Raw genomic sequence first — 19,200 nt, forward strand, 5'->3', positions numbered from 1 at the left:
CTCGTTCTGGTGAGTTCAGTTGGCCTCCTGATGAACCGGGATTTCGTATCTTTTGAGAAAATCGAGGATCTGCTACTCGAGCTAAAGGTCAGTCAAGCGGACCTTCAGAAATGTAAGATTCTGTCTACATCTCCATGTCAGCGTACGTTTGGATTCACCCTGTACAAACTGTACTACGACATCCCATATCGTATGGTGATCCAGCCAGTGCATCCAAAGAAGAAGCCTCCAACACTGCAACTGGAGCTTGATCACGTGGAACTTCCCGTCCTGCTGGAGAATGAAGAGCCTCAGGTTGTGAGCACAAGCGCAGTGTTCATCCCTGCCAATGTCAGCAGGCGTTGGTCAGACATAGAGATAGGCTTTGTGAACACGGACCCTTCAGTCAGGGTAAAGAATGCATATGCACAGTATGTGCGGGATTGCAAGGCTGCAGGCTTGTCTGCCCGGTCTTACCAGGCATTTGTCAAGAAAAGACTGCACTCGGTGTCAAAGTTGGACAAATAAAGAATTGGTGTTACAGAATTCACCAATCCAGTGCTTTTTCAAGTTATGATGTGATGAAAAACTTATTGTCTTTTTTTTTTAAACTAAGTTTTGATTTTTTTCCCATGTTACACGAGTGTGATGCCATGTGTTGGGGGAAAACTCTGTAAAAGACCCAGGAGAAATAAAGACACAATGAGACAAAGTTACTTTCTTTATCAAACGTGTACACGGGTGAGCTGCTAAGAACAACTCACACCATGCACAGTGGCTTGGTAATTTTTATAGGAAAGACAGTGAGAACAGGATAAGAAAATACAAAACAAATAAAATAAACAACTCCATATGTGGCGCTAGTCTCGTCAGCAGAGAGCTGGGAGAAGGCTGTGAGAGATAAAACAATCTAAAACAATATGTCCCAAAACAGTATGTCTTTGCTGAGAAAGTCTAAAAAGATTATTCTAAACTAATCTAACCATAGGCAAAGGGCAGACAAAAGGCATCTTTGTACATTTAAAAGAAGGTAAAGAAACATAGAATCATTTTTCCTGTAACATTCCCTCCTGTTTAACTTATTTTAAATGTATACAACAATTGTCTATGAAAATTATTTATTAAGTATCTTAGGCAATTTTTTAATTTTCAAAATGTCAGCATAGCAGAAATGGCAGTCATTTGGTCTAAAGAATAAAACAAAAGAAAATAATAAAAAGAAAAACATAGTAAATGAAAATCATAGTAAATGAAATAACAAGTGGAATAAACAAGAAAAAATAATAAAACTAAAACTACAAAAAAAATAAAGGATAAAAACCTTATATTTTAAAACGAAAACTTACAAAAAATAAAAGGATGAAAAGTAAAATGAAAACTTTATATTTAAAAATGACGAAAACCTAATATGTAAAATGAAAACTTCAAAAAATACAAGGATGAAAACCTTATATTATGAAATGAAAACTTAAAACTTCAAAAAGTACAAGCATGAAAACCTTATACTTAAACCGATGCAAGCCGTAAATTGAAAACTTTATGTGTAAAATAATGAAAACTTCATATTAAAATGAAAACTTCAAAGAATAAAAGGATGAGAACTTCAAAGAAAATAAAAGCATGAAAACGTTATATTTAAAATGAAAAACTTTATGTTTAAAAGTCAAGACTTCAAAAAAAATAAAAGCATGAAAACTTGCATAACCTACTAATGTTTTAATCAGTGCATGATCACTTGACAAGTCATTTTTAATCACCACGTCATTTATTAGCAGCTAGTACAAGTTCTCCTCTAACAGAATTGCAACGGGATGTTGTTCTTCTTGAGGCACGGCAACATAAGCAGTCATTGTAGTTGTTATCATCTTTGAAATCATTACTCTTAGGCATGGCAACACACACAACACTAATATGAGCAGTGCTATCATGATGAGACCTAGAAGGAAAAATGGCTTTGCTACAGCAGCCAGCCATGAACCGCTGAACAGCCAGTCAAGCCAGCCTTGTGCTGTAGCTGCTCCAGGTGTGTGGTCAGTGACATATTTTTGCAGAGCGGTCAAATTCTGCAAAGCTTCATAAATGTCTCCTCCAGTTTCGTATCCATCAGGGATAAAAGTGCAACATGTTTCCCCGATCAGCTTGCAAACTCCTCCTTGTGATGCTGTTAGCAGGTCTAGTGTCAGTCTGTTCTGCAGCACCATCGTTCTGATGGCCTGCTGTTCTCCTGCTAAGGCGGTTCCCAGGGTCTTAGTCAAGTTGATGTGTCGTAGCAGAGCATATCGGTTGATTTCCACATGATCCCGCACCTCGGCAACTCCAATGCCGGGGATCAAGCTCTGTAAGAATTTCACTCCACCTCCCCAGATGCGAAACTCTCCCGGCACTCCAGTGTCCACAGTAATGCCGAAAGAATTGGGTGAGGTGAAGTCCACTTCACGTCTCTGTCGGCGGCTTGGGTGATGTGCAACACGTTGCATGAAGAAAACGTGATCTGATAATTCCACCAGGGCGCACAGACCTCCCCAACCTTCAGGGAGTGACAGATAAGCCTTGTTGCCACATAGGAAGTACCAGTCAGCCAAAACTCTGGTTCCTCTGCTGCTGGGTGCCGTCCGTGCACATCCTGTCTGGTACTGAGTCTTTGTTTGTAGTGGCATTCGGTAGCTGTAGTCAGAGCGACAGTTTAGGCCCATCAGCGTCGTGTTACTGGCACAGGTGGCGTTGATTGAACAGGCCATACACTTCCTCTCGTTCCTTGGTGGGCAGAAAGTGTATATGGACTTACATAGGTGAGTAGGCAGCTCCCCCACTGCCCGCGAGCCATTGTTCATCACACATACTGGCAGTTGTGATGCGTTCAGTTTGTTCAGTAGAATTACATCAGGCAGTGGGTCTGAGACTTGGGGCCAGGTCAGTAGGTAGGTCTGTCCGGAACAGTTCACATTTGTGAGTGATGATGACCTCCAGGTTGCTTTTGCTGGGATGCTGTAGTTGGCTTTGGACCAAAGAGTACCGTAGCCTGGATGTGTTGCCAGGCCCAACAGACACCAACTGCGATCTTCAGGTATGCTGTACGGCCACAGGCCAGACGTCTGCGAGGATAGGGGCATATGGGTACATGCATAGCAGTCAGTTTTGTTATTCAAATGAGCTGTAGTGTTCATAAACTGCCACCAGAAGTTAGTGGCGTAGCCATGGGGAAACTTGGTGTACTTTCCTTTGTCATACAGTGTCTGCCTTTTCTCCATATAGCGTGACTTGTTGTCCCTCATGGAAGCAAAGGTGAGGAGCCCGGCCATGGTCAGGGCCGCTGCAGTTGATAAGAGCCACCACCTCATGACGACGGAACACACCCTCCTGTCGCGAGTAGACCCCCCGGCCAGGAAAGCTGACCCCTCCACCGGGCGAGATCACAACAAGCGGGCAAGCCTGCCGTCAGCTGTGTTTAGATGGCTTCACTGACTCGCCTGCAGTGACTCTGATGGATCCAGGATGGTCGTCCCGCAATTTTGCAAGCGGTCGGTGTAGTGAGGAGGACTTGGTATGGCCCCTCCCACCTGGGTGTGCTCCAGTTTTTCCTTTGGAGCACCTTGATCAGAACCCAGTCACTGGGCTTTAGTCTGCAAGACACTTGATAGACATCATTACATTCTTCGTCATTTACAATCATCTCTTTATTTTCCTACAACTTAGACATACATTTTGCTACTGAAATTGTATCTGCCTTTTTCACTGGGTAGATTTCTGGCCACTTTGAGAATACATCTATAACCACTAGGGTGTATTTTTACCCTTGGCATTCATTTAGCTCAATAAAGTCCATATGGATTGTGTGGTCTCAGGTTTCCCTGAGCATTATATTTTTGACACGTCATGCACGTTCTGACAAATTGTTTTGCTGAGGTTTCAAAATTTACAGTGTAGAATTTACAGTGTAGAAATGAGAGTTGACAATACTGGTCAGTCCCCCCGTTGACAAATGCGTACAGCCATGAGTCACTAATGCCGCCATTTTGTGGAGGAATTTTGGCAACACTGGCTTGCCATAACACATCATTAAGTCGTTTGTCAGAACTGCACCGTGTTTTAGCCATTTTGCCTGCTCTGCTGTGCTTGCTGCTTTTTGTTCATTTTTCAACACATCCAGTGGAATCTGATGTGTGTTTACTGCCATCAATGTGATGTTTGCCTGTTGTGCCGCCTATTTTGCTGCTCTGTCAGCAAAATTGTTGCCTGTAGTAATGAAAGAGTCAGTAGGCGTTGTAAGAGGTTGGCATGCTGGTTTGCCAGTTGGTGTAATCATTCCTCTGTTATGCCAAATTTTTTGCAAAATGATGCACAGCAGAGAAAACATACTGGCTGTCTGTATGTATGTTTATTAGTTTGTCTTTGTGTATTTAGCTTTCGCGTATCACAGCTATCAGCTCAGCGCTCTGTGCAGGACATCAAGAAGAAAGTGGTTTTGCTTCTATTATTTTACTATCTGTGGTTACTGCGTAACCTACACAATTTCGGCCTGTGCTGTAAGGTCAAATGCTGTTCTCCTAGCTTCCACACTTGCTGATCATAAGGTGGATCTGGGCCTGGAGTTTGTTTAAATCTCAGAATGTTGTGATACTCGGTCGGTTTCTGGCACTCAGGTGTAATACCAGAAAAGAATGGCATGACGGGTCATATATGCATTTAATAAAGCACCTGCGGCCACTTGCTGTGTGTACTAGTTCTAAAAGGGCAGTTAATTGTTGTACAGTTGTGTGGCCTGAAGCTGACTTTGCAACTAATTTGTCCTCTACTCCTACAATCTCGTGGGAAGTGACCTTCCTCTCCACGGTTCTAGCAGGCGTTGTCTCTATGTTATCTGCTGTTTCTGCGTGGCTGTCTGCAGCCTTAGTGTTTGTGACTTTGCTCGCCTCTCTGTTCCTGATAGCCACCTGTGGATTAGTGTTTTAGTCTATTGTCAACAGTCAGCCTTATTTTGAAGTTACAGAAAGCTTCTTCTTTTTTGTTTGTCTTGGTTTGGGAGAATAGATGCAACTCTACATTTTCACTTAAGGCAGTTTTAAATAATTTCTAGTTTTTCAAACAATTCATGGATCTCACACATTTCAAACTTTCAAGTTAGGGTTGTTTCCCATTTATACATATATATATATGTATATATATATTTAACTTTGCATAGCTCACAGCTCTAAACCTAGGCATTTTTCAATCATATGCCTATCACTATGTGTCACTGTGACTCTCAAGTATTGTCACAAGTTCGTTTAAATTCGTTTCCAAAACCAACAAAATAATCAAACAAAAACAAAAAACATAAACGTGTCAGGACACAAAAGAAAAAAGAAAAATGCTGCCACCCGAACAAGGCAGAAGTCTGCATATGTTGGCTTGTAATAGCATGCAGCTTGTAACATGGTAGACTAATGTGCCTGTGTTAATTCTGCTCCATATTATTGTGTGAAGTTGCACTGGGTTGGGAGTGGTTTTGTGTGTGTCACATTTTTGGTGAGCCAATGGCTGGAATGGGGTTGGACTAATTAGAGGCAGGTGTACTTGATTGCACTGATACACCGGTCCTCTTATAGCCCACACTACAAACACTGCTGTGTTGTTTTGTCTCTCTGTGCAGGTATGTAATGTGATGAAATCAGATATGTTTGGGATGGACGGGTTTTGCCCTATGAATTTTATATTAAGTGTGTCGTTTTGTCTCTCTGTGCAGTCCAGGGCCTATTATATGCCACAGCCTAAAGGCAGCTGGGTTGCAGAGGCTTGAGTGACCACTGACTATATGCTTGCAGGGTGGTGGGTCTCCAAGGACGACTTCTAACCCCGTTAAAAGGCAACATGTGGAGTGCAACTTGGCTGTGTGGCATAGCTGGCTCTGGCCTTGGGACTGTGTGTTTTTATACAATTCTTAAGTGGGACACTGGACTGTTTTATCTTTTATCTCTTGATATATTTTTTTCGTCAATAAATTATCTTTTAGAATGTTATTGACTGACATCTTTTTGCCCACGACTGAGACGGTTGGTCAGACCTAGAGTCTTTCTTTGGGTGTGTTACAGCAGCTTCTGCTCTAAAAGAAACAAATAAATAAAAAGAAAAGAAAATGTGGAACATGCTCATCAGCTTAGCAGTGTCTACATATTTAATTCAGCTTCTCAATCCTGTAGTTTTAGCTGTTGTCTACAGGGTTTTGCTTATTGGTTGTTATTATAGGTGTGCTCTATATCTCAGCAATGTGTCATTCTAGGATGATAAGTTTCAAGCTGGTCAAGTACCTCTATGCACTTCATTAGTTTAGTTATTCTCCGTATTGTCATTACACTGAGTTTCAGCAAACCTTAAGCTTGATGCAGACTACTGCTTAACAATTATTCACCTCACATCATAACCGATTAAGGTGCCTCTTCATATTAATATTATGTCATTGTTAATATTATCCTCTTTGTCTTATATAACAGCAATAGCATATTATAATATTTTATCAGTGTGTACCATTATACTACTACTGAGCCAATTTGATAGTTAGGATCATCTTATTCAGCAAACAGATAATTTAGAATTCATCCAATCTGCGGTCACATTTGTTCTCTCTGTTGCATGGCGGACCAGGCAGTTCTATTATAATATATTATTTATATTTTATTTTGTATCCATCAAGGGCTTCAGATGACCTGCAGAATCATCCTTTTCCCAAGGTGGAGACAGTTACCTTTTCACACACTGTCCTTGGCTGAACAGTGACACAGCCTTAATATACCTTATTTATTTTATTAAAATATTTTTGTGTGAATTATTTGCTTTATATTCATTTTATACATGCTGGGCATGGTCATCATGCCAACTGTGTTTCATTGTTAATATCACTTTACAGGTTGTTATCCTTGCTATTATTAATTTCAAATATTCTAAAGATAATTTCTACTGTAACTTTCCCTTTGTTCATCTTTATTTCGTACTTTTTATATTTATATCTACTCAGTGGGGTCTGTTTTCAACCCTTTTAAACTACTTCAAACTACTTTGATCTCTAGTTTTCACTTAATAAAGGATTATTATGTTCTTCCTGATATGGGTGTTGCTGCAGATGCGGCTGCAGGAATGAGTGATGGTTTACTAAAAAGATTGTGGGAACTGCACAGTGTCTCGTCTTCTGGTTTTACTAAACTGGCAGTTGAGTTCTGTTCTTCTGACTGTTTATATTTTGTTTTCTTAAATCTCTCAGTTTACAGACACTGTTTTTGTCCGGCGTCCGGACTTTTCTTTTCTCACCACTGCTCGTCAGCAGGAGTGAGTTTTAATTTCACTTGCTTGATTACCCATCTTATTTATGTATTTACTTATTTTTGTTTATTAAGTAATATATACACGATACAGCTGCTATCACCTTCGCTGGTATTAGAGACGAGAGTGGTTGCTCACACGCCCTTCTACTTTCGGACTATTTCCAAAAGCGGTGTGAACTTTACGAGACGGAACTCGACCGTTCTCTCAACTCACCAGCACGTCAGTGAATAGCAGTAAAAGAAAAACACAGTAGGAGCAGCTCAGTCTCTTATTGGACCGTGAAAATTCAGCTTGCTCCATTAATTAAAACAATACACACACACACATTCACATTCACAGCTTCGACGCGCGCGCGACCGGAACCCTTATGATAAGGGGAGCTCCCAGAGCTACTTACTCCCTAGACCCAGTCTAGACCCAGCTGGGGGAGCTACCCAGAGCTCCAAAGCTACCAGTCGACGAGCTCCCAGAGCTACCAGTCGACGAGCTACGCTACCAGTCGACGAGCTTCCAAAGCTACCAGTCGACGAGCTACTTCCGCTATTTTAAATTCCCTGAATTCAAAATGCGCTTTTACGCAAGATTGTGTCAGTGTGTCTGTATCTACCTGGTCAGTGTCGCCGGGTCTGGTCCACCTCGATCGGGCCCCACCACCGTGGGTCGCTTTCTAAGAACGTTGGCCAAGACTCGAATTTAACGCTCTTGGTCTTTTATCACACACCTAGTATGTGAGCTGTCGACAGGCGAGCAACGTGGACTGGTCACGGAGATGGGACACGATGGAGGCGCTCCGGCTCCGAAGGACCAAGAAATGTTGGGGGAAAACTCTGTAAAAGACCCAGGAGAAATAAAGACACAATGAGACAAAGTTACTTTCTTTATCAAACGTGTACACGGGTGAGCTGCTAAGAACAACTCACACCATGCACAGTGGCTTGGTAATTTTTATAGGAAAGACAGTGAGAACAGGATAAGAAAATACAAAACAAATAAAATAAACAACTCCATATGTGGCGCTAGTCTCGTCAGCAGAGAGCTGGGAGAAGGCTGTGAGAGATAAAACAATCTAAAACAATATGTCCCAAAACAGTATGTCTTTGCTGAGAAAGTCTAAAAAGATTATTCTAAACTAATCTAACCATAGGCAAAGGGCAGACAAAAGGCATCTTTGTACATTTAAAAGAAGGTAAAGAAACATAGAATCATTTTTCCTGTAACACCATGTTACGGTTGTAAACATGTTTCCAAAATTGTTAATTTTACCTTGTTTGCTTTGAAAACTTAATTCTTGTAATCAAACAATAAATGTTCGCTTTGTAAATATATCTGATAATTCTGTTTTTGACATCATGTTCTGTTAAAAAATCATTGTTGAGATGAAAATAATATATGTTATTTTTGTAAACATTTGTGAGAGAAAACGAAAAAAAAAAAAGTTAAATTTTCCAAAATCCTACCCCCCCCCCCCCCAAAAAAAAAACAAAAAACAAAAAACATACCCTCACATGGACTCTGCCTTGACGTGGCGTGAGGGCTTATGTGTCCCTGGGGAACACAACCAAAGAGTCCGGAAGGGCTAGGGAAAACAAGGGGTTAGGGTAAATCAAATTTGGGAGCACGGACCCCGAAGGTCAGGGTTTGGGTAAAGAAAGGGGTCCCAGGCAGAAGTCTGGGTCCCCTGATGCACGCTCACTCGACTGGGGTGGGCACTGATGCCCCCGGATCAAAAAATTGCCCATCATTGGGTAGTAGTGGCCATTAGTTTTTCTATTGAGCCCGTCGCGACGTTTCGGCGTTACTTCGCCTTCATCAGGCTGGGCTCAATGAGGGTATGGACTGGTTTGTCCTCTATTTATACTTTTTCTTTTCTTAGCTTTTCTTTCTGACTTTTTTGTCTTACTTTTTTCTGTTTCTTCTTACTTAGGTTTTTTCTTGGCTTTCTAATTTTTTCTGTACTTAGTTTTTTCTATTTTTCTCTCTATTACTTTTTCTGTTTTTACGTGACTTTCCTCTTTTCCTCTCAACCCTACTTGGGGAGGGTTTAGGAAGGGTTAGGGGAAATCAAAGTTGGGAGCACGGTCCCCGAAGGGGGCCGCGCTCCAATGCACAGACCATACCTGCTCCCATCTCAGGCGTCCAGGACCCCCCCAGTGGAGCTCCAAACGGAATGTCATAGATGCGGTTAGAGAGGTGGGGGGAGGAGGGGTGTAGAGGTTAGGTTTAGGGTCCACTCAACGGGTGGGGGATGACCAACCCTCGTGTCCAATCAGGGTGGCAAGTGGTTAGGTTTAGGGCAGGAGGCCAAATTATTATAGGGTTAGGGAATGAAGACAGAGTCCAGCCCCTCTCCAGGAGACTGGTTCCAGAGCCCAGACAATGCGTAGAGGTGAGCCCAACTATATCTAGCCGGTACCTCTCAACCTCACGCACCAACTCAGGCTCCTTCCCCACCAGAGAGGTAACATTCCATGTCCCTATTGCCAGTCTTGGCAGCCGGGGGTCGGTCCGCCAGGGCCTCTGCTCCTGGCCGCCACCCGGCTCACAATGCACCCGACCCCTATGGCGCCTCCTGCGGGTGGTGGGCCTCCAGACTGGACTCTGTCTCAGTCTGGAGTTGCCCCTGGTGAGAGGCGGCGGGCTGGGGTGGGTATTCTTATATCCCCTCGGCTTGCTGCCGGTACGTTGGGGTTTTTCCCGGTGGACGAGAGGGTTTGTTCCCTGCGCCTTAGGGTCGGGGAACGGGTCCTGACTGTCATCTGCGCTTATGCGCCGAGTGGCAGTTCGGAGTACCCAGCCTTCTTAGAGTCCCTGGGGGGGGTGCTGGAAGGTGCTCCACCTGGAGACTCTGTTGTCCTGCTGGGAGACTTCAATGCTCACGTGGGTAACGACAGCGAGACCTGGAGGGGCGTGATTGGGAGGAACGGCCTCCCTGATCTGAACCCGAGCGGTGCTTTGTTATTGGACTTCTGTGCTAATCACAGTTTGGCCATAACGAACACCCTGTTCGAACATAAGAGTGTCCATAAGTGCACGTGGCACCAGGATGCTCTAGGCCGTAGGTCGATGATCGATTTTGTAATCGTATCACCAGACCTGCGACCATATGTTCTGGACACTCGGGTAAAGAGAGGGGCTGAGCTGTCAACTGATCACCACCTGGTGGTGAGTTGGATCAGGTGGCGGGGGAGGACGCTGGACAGACCTGGTGCACCTAAACGCGTAGTGAGGGTGTGCTGGGAACGTCTAGCAGAGGCCCCAGTCCGCGAGATCTTCAACGCACACCTCCGGCAGAGCTTCAACAGCATTCCGAGGGAGACTGGGGACATTGAGTCCGAATGGACCATGTTCAGCGTCTCCATTGCCGAAGCTGCTGCATTGAGCTGCGGCCGCAAGGTGGTTGGTGCCTGCCGTGGTGGTAATCCCCGAACCAAATGGTGGACACCAGAGGTGAAGGGAGCCACCAGGCTGAAGAAGGAGGCCTATCGGGCTTGGTTAGCCTGTGGGACTCCGGAGGCAGCCGACAGGTATCGACAGGCCAAGCGGAATGCGGCTCGGGCAGTGGCTGAAGCAAAAACTCGGGTGTGGGAGGAGTTCGGAGAGGCCATGGAAAAAGACTTTCGGACTGCCTCGAAGAGATTCTGGCAAACCGTCAGGCGTCTCAGGAGGGGAAAGCGGTGCTCTACCTGCACTGTGTATAGTGCTGGCGGAGCGCTGTTGACGTCGACTGAGAAAATTGTCGGGCGGTGGAAGGAATACTTCGAGGACCTCCTTAATCCCACTGACACGTCTTCCGGGGAGGAAGCAGAGTCTGGGGATGAGGGGTGTGACCCACCGATTTCCGGGGGCGAGGTCACTGAGGCAGTTAAACAACTCCTTGGTGGCAGAGCCCCTGGTGTCGATGAGGTCCGCCCCGAGTTCCTGAAGGCTCTGGACGTTGTAGGGCTGTCTTGGTTGACACGTCTCTGCAATGTTGCGTGGAGATCAGGGGCAGTACCTGTGGACTGGCAGACCGGGGTGGTGGTCCCCATCTTCAAGAAGGGGGACCGGAGGGTGTGTTCCAACTACAGGGGGATCACACTCCTCAGCCTCCCCGGGAAAGTCTATGCCAGGGTGCTGGAGAGGAGGGTTCGTCCGCTAGTCGAACCTCGGATACAGGAGGAACAATGCGGTTTTCGTCCTGGTCGCGGAACACTGGACCAGCTCTTTGTCCTCTCGAGGATACTTGAGGGTGCATGGGAGTTTGCCCAACCAGTCTACATGTGTTTTGTGGACTTGGAGAAGGCATTCGACCGTGTCCCTCGGGGCGTCCTGTGGGAGGTGTTGCGCGAGTATGGGGTGTCTGGCCCATTGCTACGGGCCATTCAATCCCTATACAACCGTTGCAAGAGCTTGGTTCGCATTGCCGGCAATAAGTCGGACTCGTTCCCGGTGGGTGATGGGCTCCGCCAGGGCTGCCCTTTGTCTCCGGTTCTGTTCATAATTTTTATGGACAGGATTTCTAGGCGCAGCCAAGTGGCGGAGGGCTTTCGCTTTGGTGGCCTCAGAATCTCATCTCTGATTTTTGCGGATGATGTGGTTCTGTTGGCTTCATCGGGTGAGGGCCTCCAGCTCGCACTGGAGCGGTTCGCAGCCGAGTGTAACGCAGCGGGAATGAGGATCAGCACCTCCAAATCTGAGGCCATGGTTCTCAGCCGGAAAAGGGTGGAGTGCCCACTCCGGGTCGGGGATGAGTTCCTGCCCCAAGTGGAGGAGTTCAAGTATCTCGGGGTCTTGTTCGCGAGTGATGGGAGAAGGGAGCTGGAGATCGACAGACGGATTGGGGCTGCGGCTGCAGTAATGCGGACGCTGCACCGGTCAGTCGTGGTGAAGAGGGAGCTGAGTGTAAAAGCGAAGCTCTCAATTTACCGGTCGATCTACGTCCCTACCCTCACCTATGGCCACGAGCTGTGGGTAGTGACCGAAAGAACGAGATCGCGGATACAAGCGGCGGAAATGAGCTTCCTCCGAAGGGTGGCTGGCCTCTCCCTTAGAGATAGGGTGAGAAGTTCGGCCATCCGGGAGGGGCTTAGAGTAGAGCAGCTGCTGCTCCACATCGAAAGGAGCCAGCTGAGGTGGTTCGGGCATCTGGCAAGGATGCCCCCTGGGCGCCTCCTGGGCGAGGTGTTCCAGGCATGTCCCACCGGGAGGAGGCCCCGGGGCAGACCCAGGACACGCTGGAGAGATTATATCTCTCGGCTGGCCTGGGAACGCCTTGGTATTCCCCCGGACAAGCTGGAGGAGGTGGCTGGGGAGAGGGAGGTCTGGACCTCTTTGCTTAGGCTGCTACCCCCGCGACCCGACCTCGGATAAGCGGATGAAGATGGATGGATGGATGGATGGAATGAAGACAGACTCCTCCCCCCTCTTTCGAAGGCAGGAGGACGTGCACGGTCCATCCCCCAGGTGACCCGTTGCTGCTGGAAGTTGGACCGCCCAGGACGCCCCTGGCGCCTCCTGCGACGGACCACCGTCCACCCATCCTCATCATCAAAAAAAGCCATCGAGCCCGATGGGCTTTTTAATGTCTTGTTGTGTTTGGCAATTTATGAAAGGTTAGGGTTTGGGGAAAGAAAGGGGTCCCAGGCAGAAGTCTGGGTCCCCTGGTGCACGCTCACTCGACTGGGGTAGGCACTGATGCCCCCGGATCAAAAAATTGCCCATCATTGGGTAGTAGTGGCCATTAGTTGTTCTATTGAGCCCGTCGCGACGTTTCGGCGTTACTTCGCCTTCATCAGGCTGGGCTCAATGAGGGTAGGGACTGGTTTGTCCTCTATTTATACTTTTTCTTTTCTTAGCTTTTCTTTCTGACTTTTTTGTCTTACTTTTTTCTGTTTCTTCTTACTTAGGTTTTTTCTTGGCTTTTTAATTTTTTCTGTACTTAGTTTTTTCTATTTTTCTCTCTGTCACTTTTTCTGTTTTTACGTGACTTTTCACTTTTCCTCTCAACCCTACTTGGGGAGCTTTCTTACTCTCTCTCTTTTTCTCTTCTCAACCCTACTTGGGGAGCTTTCTTTTCTATCCTTTTTCTTTATGGCACCCCCTATTCCTTAGTCCACTCTGTCTATCATCTTGTTTTTCCGGCACCCCCATCCTTAGTAACCACTCTATTTAGGCTTCTTTTTCTGTTTTTTGTTTTTCCATTTTTTTAGGCTTTTTTTCTGTTTTTTCTGGGGTTAGGTAAGGGGAATGAAACTCCTCCCTGCACGAGGAGGGCAGGAGTGGTGCACGGGCCATACCGTGACCCTTCCCGCGGCCCACCACGTTATCGCCACCCCGTCTTCCGTGTCCGTCACTCTCCAGGTCCAAATTCAGGTAAGTACCGTCCTTAATTAGGCTTCCCAGGTAAGTACCATATTTTTAATTGTTTTTTAACCAAATTGTTCTAATTTACATTTTTCTTTCAGGTTTTCAATTGTTTTTAACTGTTTTTACTGTGTTTGTAATAAATTTTCTATTTTCCCAATTATTCTTGTCTCCGTGTTGTTTTTATGAATTCCCAATCTTAGGTTTTTAAATTAGTTTTTTAGGCCCTCAATAAACATGAAAATGAATAAAATTTAAATAAACTTCCCCCAAAAATAACAAACTAAAATAACAAACTAAAACAACAAACAAAACATTTTTAGTGATGCATGGCCTGCGCTAGCTTTCGGCGGTGTTGTGCCTTCTTCAGGCTGTGCTCATGCATCGGTGGCCAGATCAAAATAAAGGAGACTCCTCTCTGCCCCCTCCTTTTATAGCTTTTGGCTCCTCCCCACTGCATAGCAGCCAAAGTGCCGGATATACGTGACTTTCTTTTTCCTTTTTTCCACTGCTTTCTTTTGCTTAACACTATCTTTTTCCTTTCCATTTCTCCTCTCCTACCCTTCCTTTGCCTTGTGTTTCCTTTTTTCTCCTAATTCCTGCGTCCTTTCCTTTGGCTTATACACCCTCCTTTCCTAATTACATATACGGCCTTCATTTTTGTTTGTCCGTTTTGTTTATATATATTTTTCCCTTTGTGTGGCCCTTAGAGTTTTTTATTGAGGTTAAGGATAGGGGTTTGCCATGGATGGGGCTAGGGTTAGGGCCAGGATTGTGGCTGTGGTTAGGGTTAGGATCAGAATTTGGGATGGGGATAGTGTTGTTAGGTCCAAATTGGCATAGGGGATAAATTTGGGGTCCAGATTTGGGGTCAGAGGTAATAGGGGGTGGGGGGCAACCAGGCAGGGCCCGTAGGTGGTTTCGGCAGTAGGCCTCGGTCAATCTGGTAAACCAGCGGGTACATGGCAGGCACTGGCCGGTTAGGTAAGGGGAATGAAACTCCTCCCTGCACGAGGAGGGCAGGAGTGGTGCACGGGCCATACCGTGACCCTTCCCGCGGCCCACCACGTTATCGCCACCCCGTCTTCCGTGTCCGTCACTCTCCAGGTCCAAATTCAGGTAAGTACCGTCCTTAATTAGGCTTCCCAGGTAAGTACCATATTTTTAATTGTTTTTTAACCAAATTGTTCTAATTTACATTTTTCTTTCAGGTTTTCAATTGTTTTTAACTGTTTTTACTGTGTTTGTAATAAATTTTCTATTTTCCCAATTATTCTTGTCTCCGTGTTGTTTTTATGAATTCCCAATCTTAGGTTTTTAAATTAGTTTTTTAGGCCCTCAATAAACATGAAAATGAATAAAATTTAAATAAACTTCCCCCAAAAATAACAAACTAAAATAACAAACTAAAACAACAAACAAAACATTTTTAGTGATGGGTTAGGGTTAGGGTTAGGGTTAGGAGTTAAAGAAAACAGGCCAACAATGAGCCTGGCGTGCACTGTCCATCGTGGGGGCCGAGGGTTCTTGCCGGGAGGTGGAGACCCTGCCCGGTGGTTCCAAAAATTACCCATCTTGGGTTAAATAGCTAGTGGGCTGTCGCGACGTTTCGGCTTCAGTGTGCCTTCTTCAGACTAGCCCAGATAATTTGCTTTCTTCCTTTTATAGGTTTTTTTTCAGGTAAGTATTTTTCCTTTTATTTAGGTTTTTTTCAGGTAAGTATTTTTCCTTTTTCCCTTTCTTTATTTAGGTTTTTCTCTTTCTCTCTTTTTTTAGGTTTTTTCCATTTTTCTAAGTTGAATTAGACCCCCCCCTGGTTAGGGTTAGGGTCTTGAACCAGGCAGGGGCATCTCCCACCCCCACGAGGCACGGGCTGAGTTAGGAGTTAAAGAAAACAGGCCAACAATGAGCCTGGCGTGCACTGTCCATCGTGGGGGCCGAGGGTTCTTGCCGGGAGGTGGAGACCCTGCCCGGTGGTTCCAAAAATTACCCATCTTGGGTTAAATAGCTAGTGGGCTGTCGCGACGTTTCGGCTTCAGTGTGCCTTCTTCAGACTAGCCCAGATAATTTGCTTTCTTCCTTTTATAGGTTTTTTTTCAGGTAAGTATTTTTCCTTTTATTTAGGTTTTTTTCAGGTAAGTATTTTTCCTTTTTCCCTTTCTTTATTTAGGTTTTTCTCTTTCTCTCTTTTTTTAGGTTTTTTCCATTTTTCTAAGTTGAATTAGACCCCCCCCTGGTTAGGGTTAGGGTCTTGAACCAGGCAGGGGCATCTCCCACCCCCACGAGGCACGGGCTGAGTTAGGAGTTAAAGAAAACAGGCCAACAATGAGCCTGGCGTGCACTGTCCATCGTGGGGGCCGAGGGTTCTTGCCGGGAGGTGGAGACCCTGCCCGGTGGTTCCAAAAATTACCCATCTTGGGTTAAATAGCTAGTGGGCTGTCGCGACGTTTCGGCTTCAGTGTGCCTTCTTCAGACTAGCCCAGATAATTTGCTTTCTTCCTTTTATAGGTTTTTTTTCAGGTAAGTATTTTTCCTTTTATTTAGGTTTTTTTCAGGTAAGTATTTTTCCTTTTTCCCTTTCTTTATTTAGGTTTTTCTCTTTCTCTCTTTTTTTAGGTTTTTTCCATTTTTCTAAGTTGAATTAGACCCCCCCCTGGTTAGGGTTAGGGTCTTGAACCAGGCAGGGGCATCTCCCACCCCCACGAGGCACGGGCTGAGTTAGGAGTTAAAGAAAACAGGCCAACAATGAGCCTGGCGTGCACTGTCCATCGTGGGGGCCGAGGGTTCTTGCCGGGAGGTGGAGACCCTGCCCGGTGGTTCCAAAAATTACCCATCTTGGGTTAAATAGCTAGTGGGCTGTCGCGACGTTTCGGCTTCAGTGTGCCTTCTTCAGACTAGCCCAGATAATTTGCTTTCTTCCTTTTATAGGTTTTTTTTCAGGTAAGTATTTTTCCTTTTATTTAGGTTTTTTTCAGGTAAGTATTTTTCCTTTTTCCCTTTCTTTATTTAGGTTTTTCTCTTTCTCTCTTTTTTTAGGTTTTTTCCATTTTTCTAAGTTGAATTAGACCCCCCCCTGGTTAGGGGAGATCAAAGTTGGGAGCACGGTCCCCGAAGGGGGCCGTGCTCCAATGCACAGACCATACCTGCTCCCATCTCAGGCGTCCAGGACCCCCCCAGTGGAGTTCCAAATGGAATGTAATAGATGCAGTTGGAGGGGTGGGGGGAGGAGGGGTGTGGAGGTTAGGCTTAGGGTCCACTCAAGGGGTGGGGGATGACCAACTCTCGTGTCCAATCAGAGTGGCAAGTGGTTAGGTTTAGGGCAGGAGGTCAAATTATTATAGAGGTCACTGAGGTTAGGGTCAGGGTCAGTTTCAGGGTCAGGATGTTCCCCTGTGAGACATGAAAGAAGCCGAGGTCCCAAGTACAGTGACAAAATATCCATAAATACACACATAACAAAATTGAAATATTAACTATATACATGGTGTTGGATTAATACCTCCTAAAACCCTTTTCATTGAGGCCATGTGGATAAACTGTATTCAGTTTAGCTATCCAAATCCTCTCAGCTCTCCATCTCTGTTGTGTTGTCCACCTTGAATTGATTTGAATGGCTGTCGCTGTGACAGAATCCCAGCCATGCAATAAAAAGTGTTTGACAAGGTGAGTGTGAGTGTTCTTTTTCCGTGTGATGTTGTACCTGTGTTGAGTGAATCTGGTGAGCAGTGTATTACCAGTTTCTCCCACATACTGGATCCCACATCTCTTGCATGTAATCAAATATATACAGTTTTTGGACCTCGGGGTCCCTTTGCACAATGACAGAAAAACCTGACCATTGGAGTGGCTTCGCACCAACCTATGATGTTGGAAAAATTGCCCTTGATGTCTCTGTCTAGGCACAGAGAGAGGTGTGATTTGGGCTCGAATGAGGAGATCACCCAGATTCTTATGTCTCCTGAAGGCAGCAATCACTTTGTGATTATGGAGTGTCTGCACATCACGAGACAGGTTATGAAAATTGTTCTTAATAGCCCTGACCAATTTGCAGGTGCAAGGGGCATATGTGATGACCACTGGAAGTAAAGGGGAGACATCAATTGGCTTTGTCAGCAGAAATGATTTGAAGCACCTCCTTAGGAAAGACCACTGGTACCCTCTAGTGGAGAGAGCAGAGAATAACGTCTTGACAGCAGTTCCAAAATCAGATTTTTGTGTGCAGATTCTGTGGAATCTAAGCAGTTGAGATTTGACAATTCCTGCAAATGTGTGTTTGGGATGAAAGCTTGTTTTAAATAGTAGGGCGTGAGTGTCTGTGGGTTTAAAGAATACCTTTATGTCTAATTTGTGGTCATTTATGAAATTTGTGCCCTTAAAGGTGGTTGTGTCAAGAAAGTCAATAGAGGTCTTACTGATGGTTGATTTAAGCTTAATAGAAGCATTGTGGTCATTTAAAGTTTTAAGAAACATCTCAAAGTCCTGCTCAGTATGTTGCCAGACACCCCATATGTCGTCCAAAAAACGATAATAATGCAGTGGCTTCTTTATGCATTTATCTAATGCAGCAGTTTCCCACTCTGCCATGAAGATGTTTGCATATGCTGGGGCAAACTTTTTCCCCATAGCCGTCCCCTTGATTTGTAAATAGAAGTCACCATTGAATTCAAAATCGTTCCTTGTGAGGTTTATTTCTAAAAGTTGTAGTAATTCTTTTTCAGGCCTTTTCTTATCCGGGTATCTTTGAAAGACTCTCTTAATGGAGTCAATGCCTTCACCAATGTCAATGTTTGTGTAAAGGCTGTCAATGTCTATGGAAAACAGAAAAGCATCAATGGGGACTTCTATTTGCTTCACTTTATCCACAAAATCATATGTATCTTTGATATAGCTTGCATGTTTTGTGGATAAAGGAGTCAGGAAATAGTCCAGGTATTCAGCTGTATAATATGTCTCACTATCACAGTCTGAAACGATTGGTCGTCCTGGGGGCACCTGAAAGGGGACACTCCATTTCGTCGGATCCTTGTGGATCTTAGGCAGCATGTAAAAAAGTCTTCCTCTTGGCTCAGCGGAGCCCAGTAAATAGTTCTTTTGTTTTAGATTTATAAATTTCTTTTGGTTCAAATTATTAATAATCTTTTCCACTAGTGGTACTGTTTCGTGGTAAATGGGTTTTTTTAGTTTCAAATAATATTTTTTGTCATTCAATTGTCTGTAGCCTTCCTCCAAATACTGTTCTCTATCCAAAATTACGACTGCGCTTCCTTTGTCTGCTGGTTTAATGATGATTTGTTTGTTTCCTTTCAATTCTGTTAGGGCCTTTATCTCTTCTACTGTCAAATTGGACTTAAGTCGTCCTACATTAAAGTGGTTTTGAAAATATTCATTATCTGTTTTGATCAAATTAAGAATTTGGGATGGAAGCTGAGCGTTGGGTGGTGACCAGTATGATTTTGGAGTGAAGGGCTGAGATCGAGACTCATTTTTATCTCCATAAAAGGCAGCCAATTTGATCCTCCTATGGTACTGCTGAATGTCATATTTACACTGCAATTTTAGATTTTTGTTATAGCCTTTTGTGGGGAT

The 19,200-nt window shown here is 44.8% G+C and overlaps 1 protein-coding gene across 1 annotated transcript; it reads right to left on the reverse strand.

Moving 5' to 3' along the window:
* Positions 1-1,477: 1,477 nt before the first annotated feature.
* Positions 1,478-5,793, reverse strand: LOC146573466 (uncharacterized). The gene has a single exon (XM_085278365.1). The coding sequence runs from the start codon at positions 3,315-3,317 to the stop codon at positions 1,755-1,757; it is 1,563 nt and encodes a 520-aa protein (XP_085134491.1). The 5' UTR covers positions 3,318-5,793; the 3' UTR covers positions 1,478-1,754.
* Between the last annotated feature and the right edge of the window lie 13,407 nt (positions 5,794-19,200).

This window comes from Mchenga conophoros, linkage group LG6 (genome assembly GCF_057382185.1).
Source record: "Mchenga conophoros isolate Kocher_MC1m ecotype Shallow Benthic linkage group LG6, M_conophoros_male_GT1.1, whole genome shotgun sequence".
NCBI classification, from domain to species: domain Eukaryota; kingdom Metazoa; phylum Chordata; class Actinopteri; order Cichliformes; family Cichlidae; genus Mchenga; species Mchenga conophoros.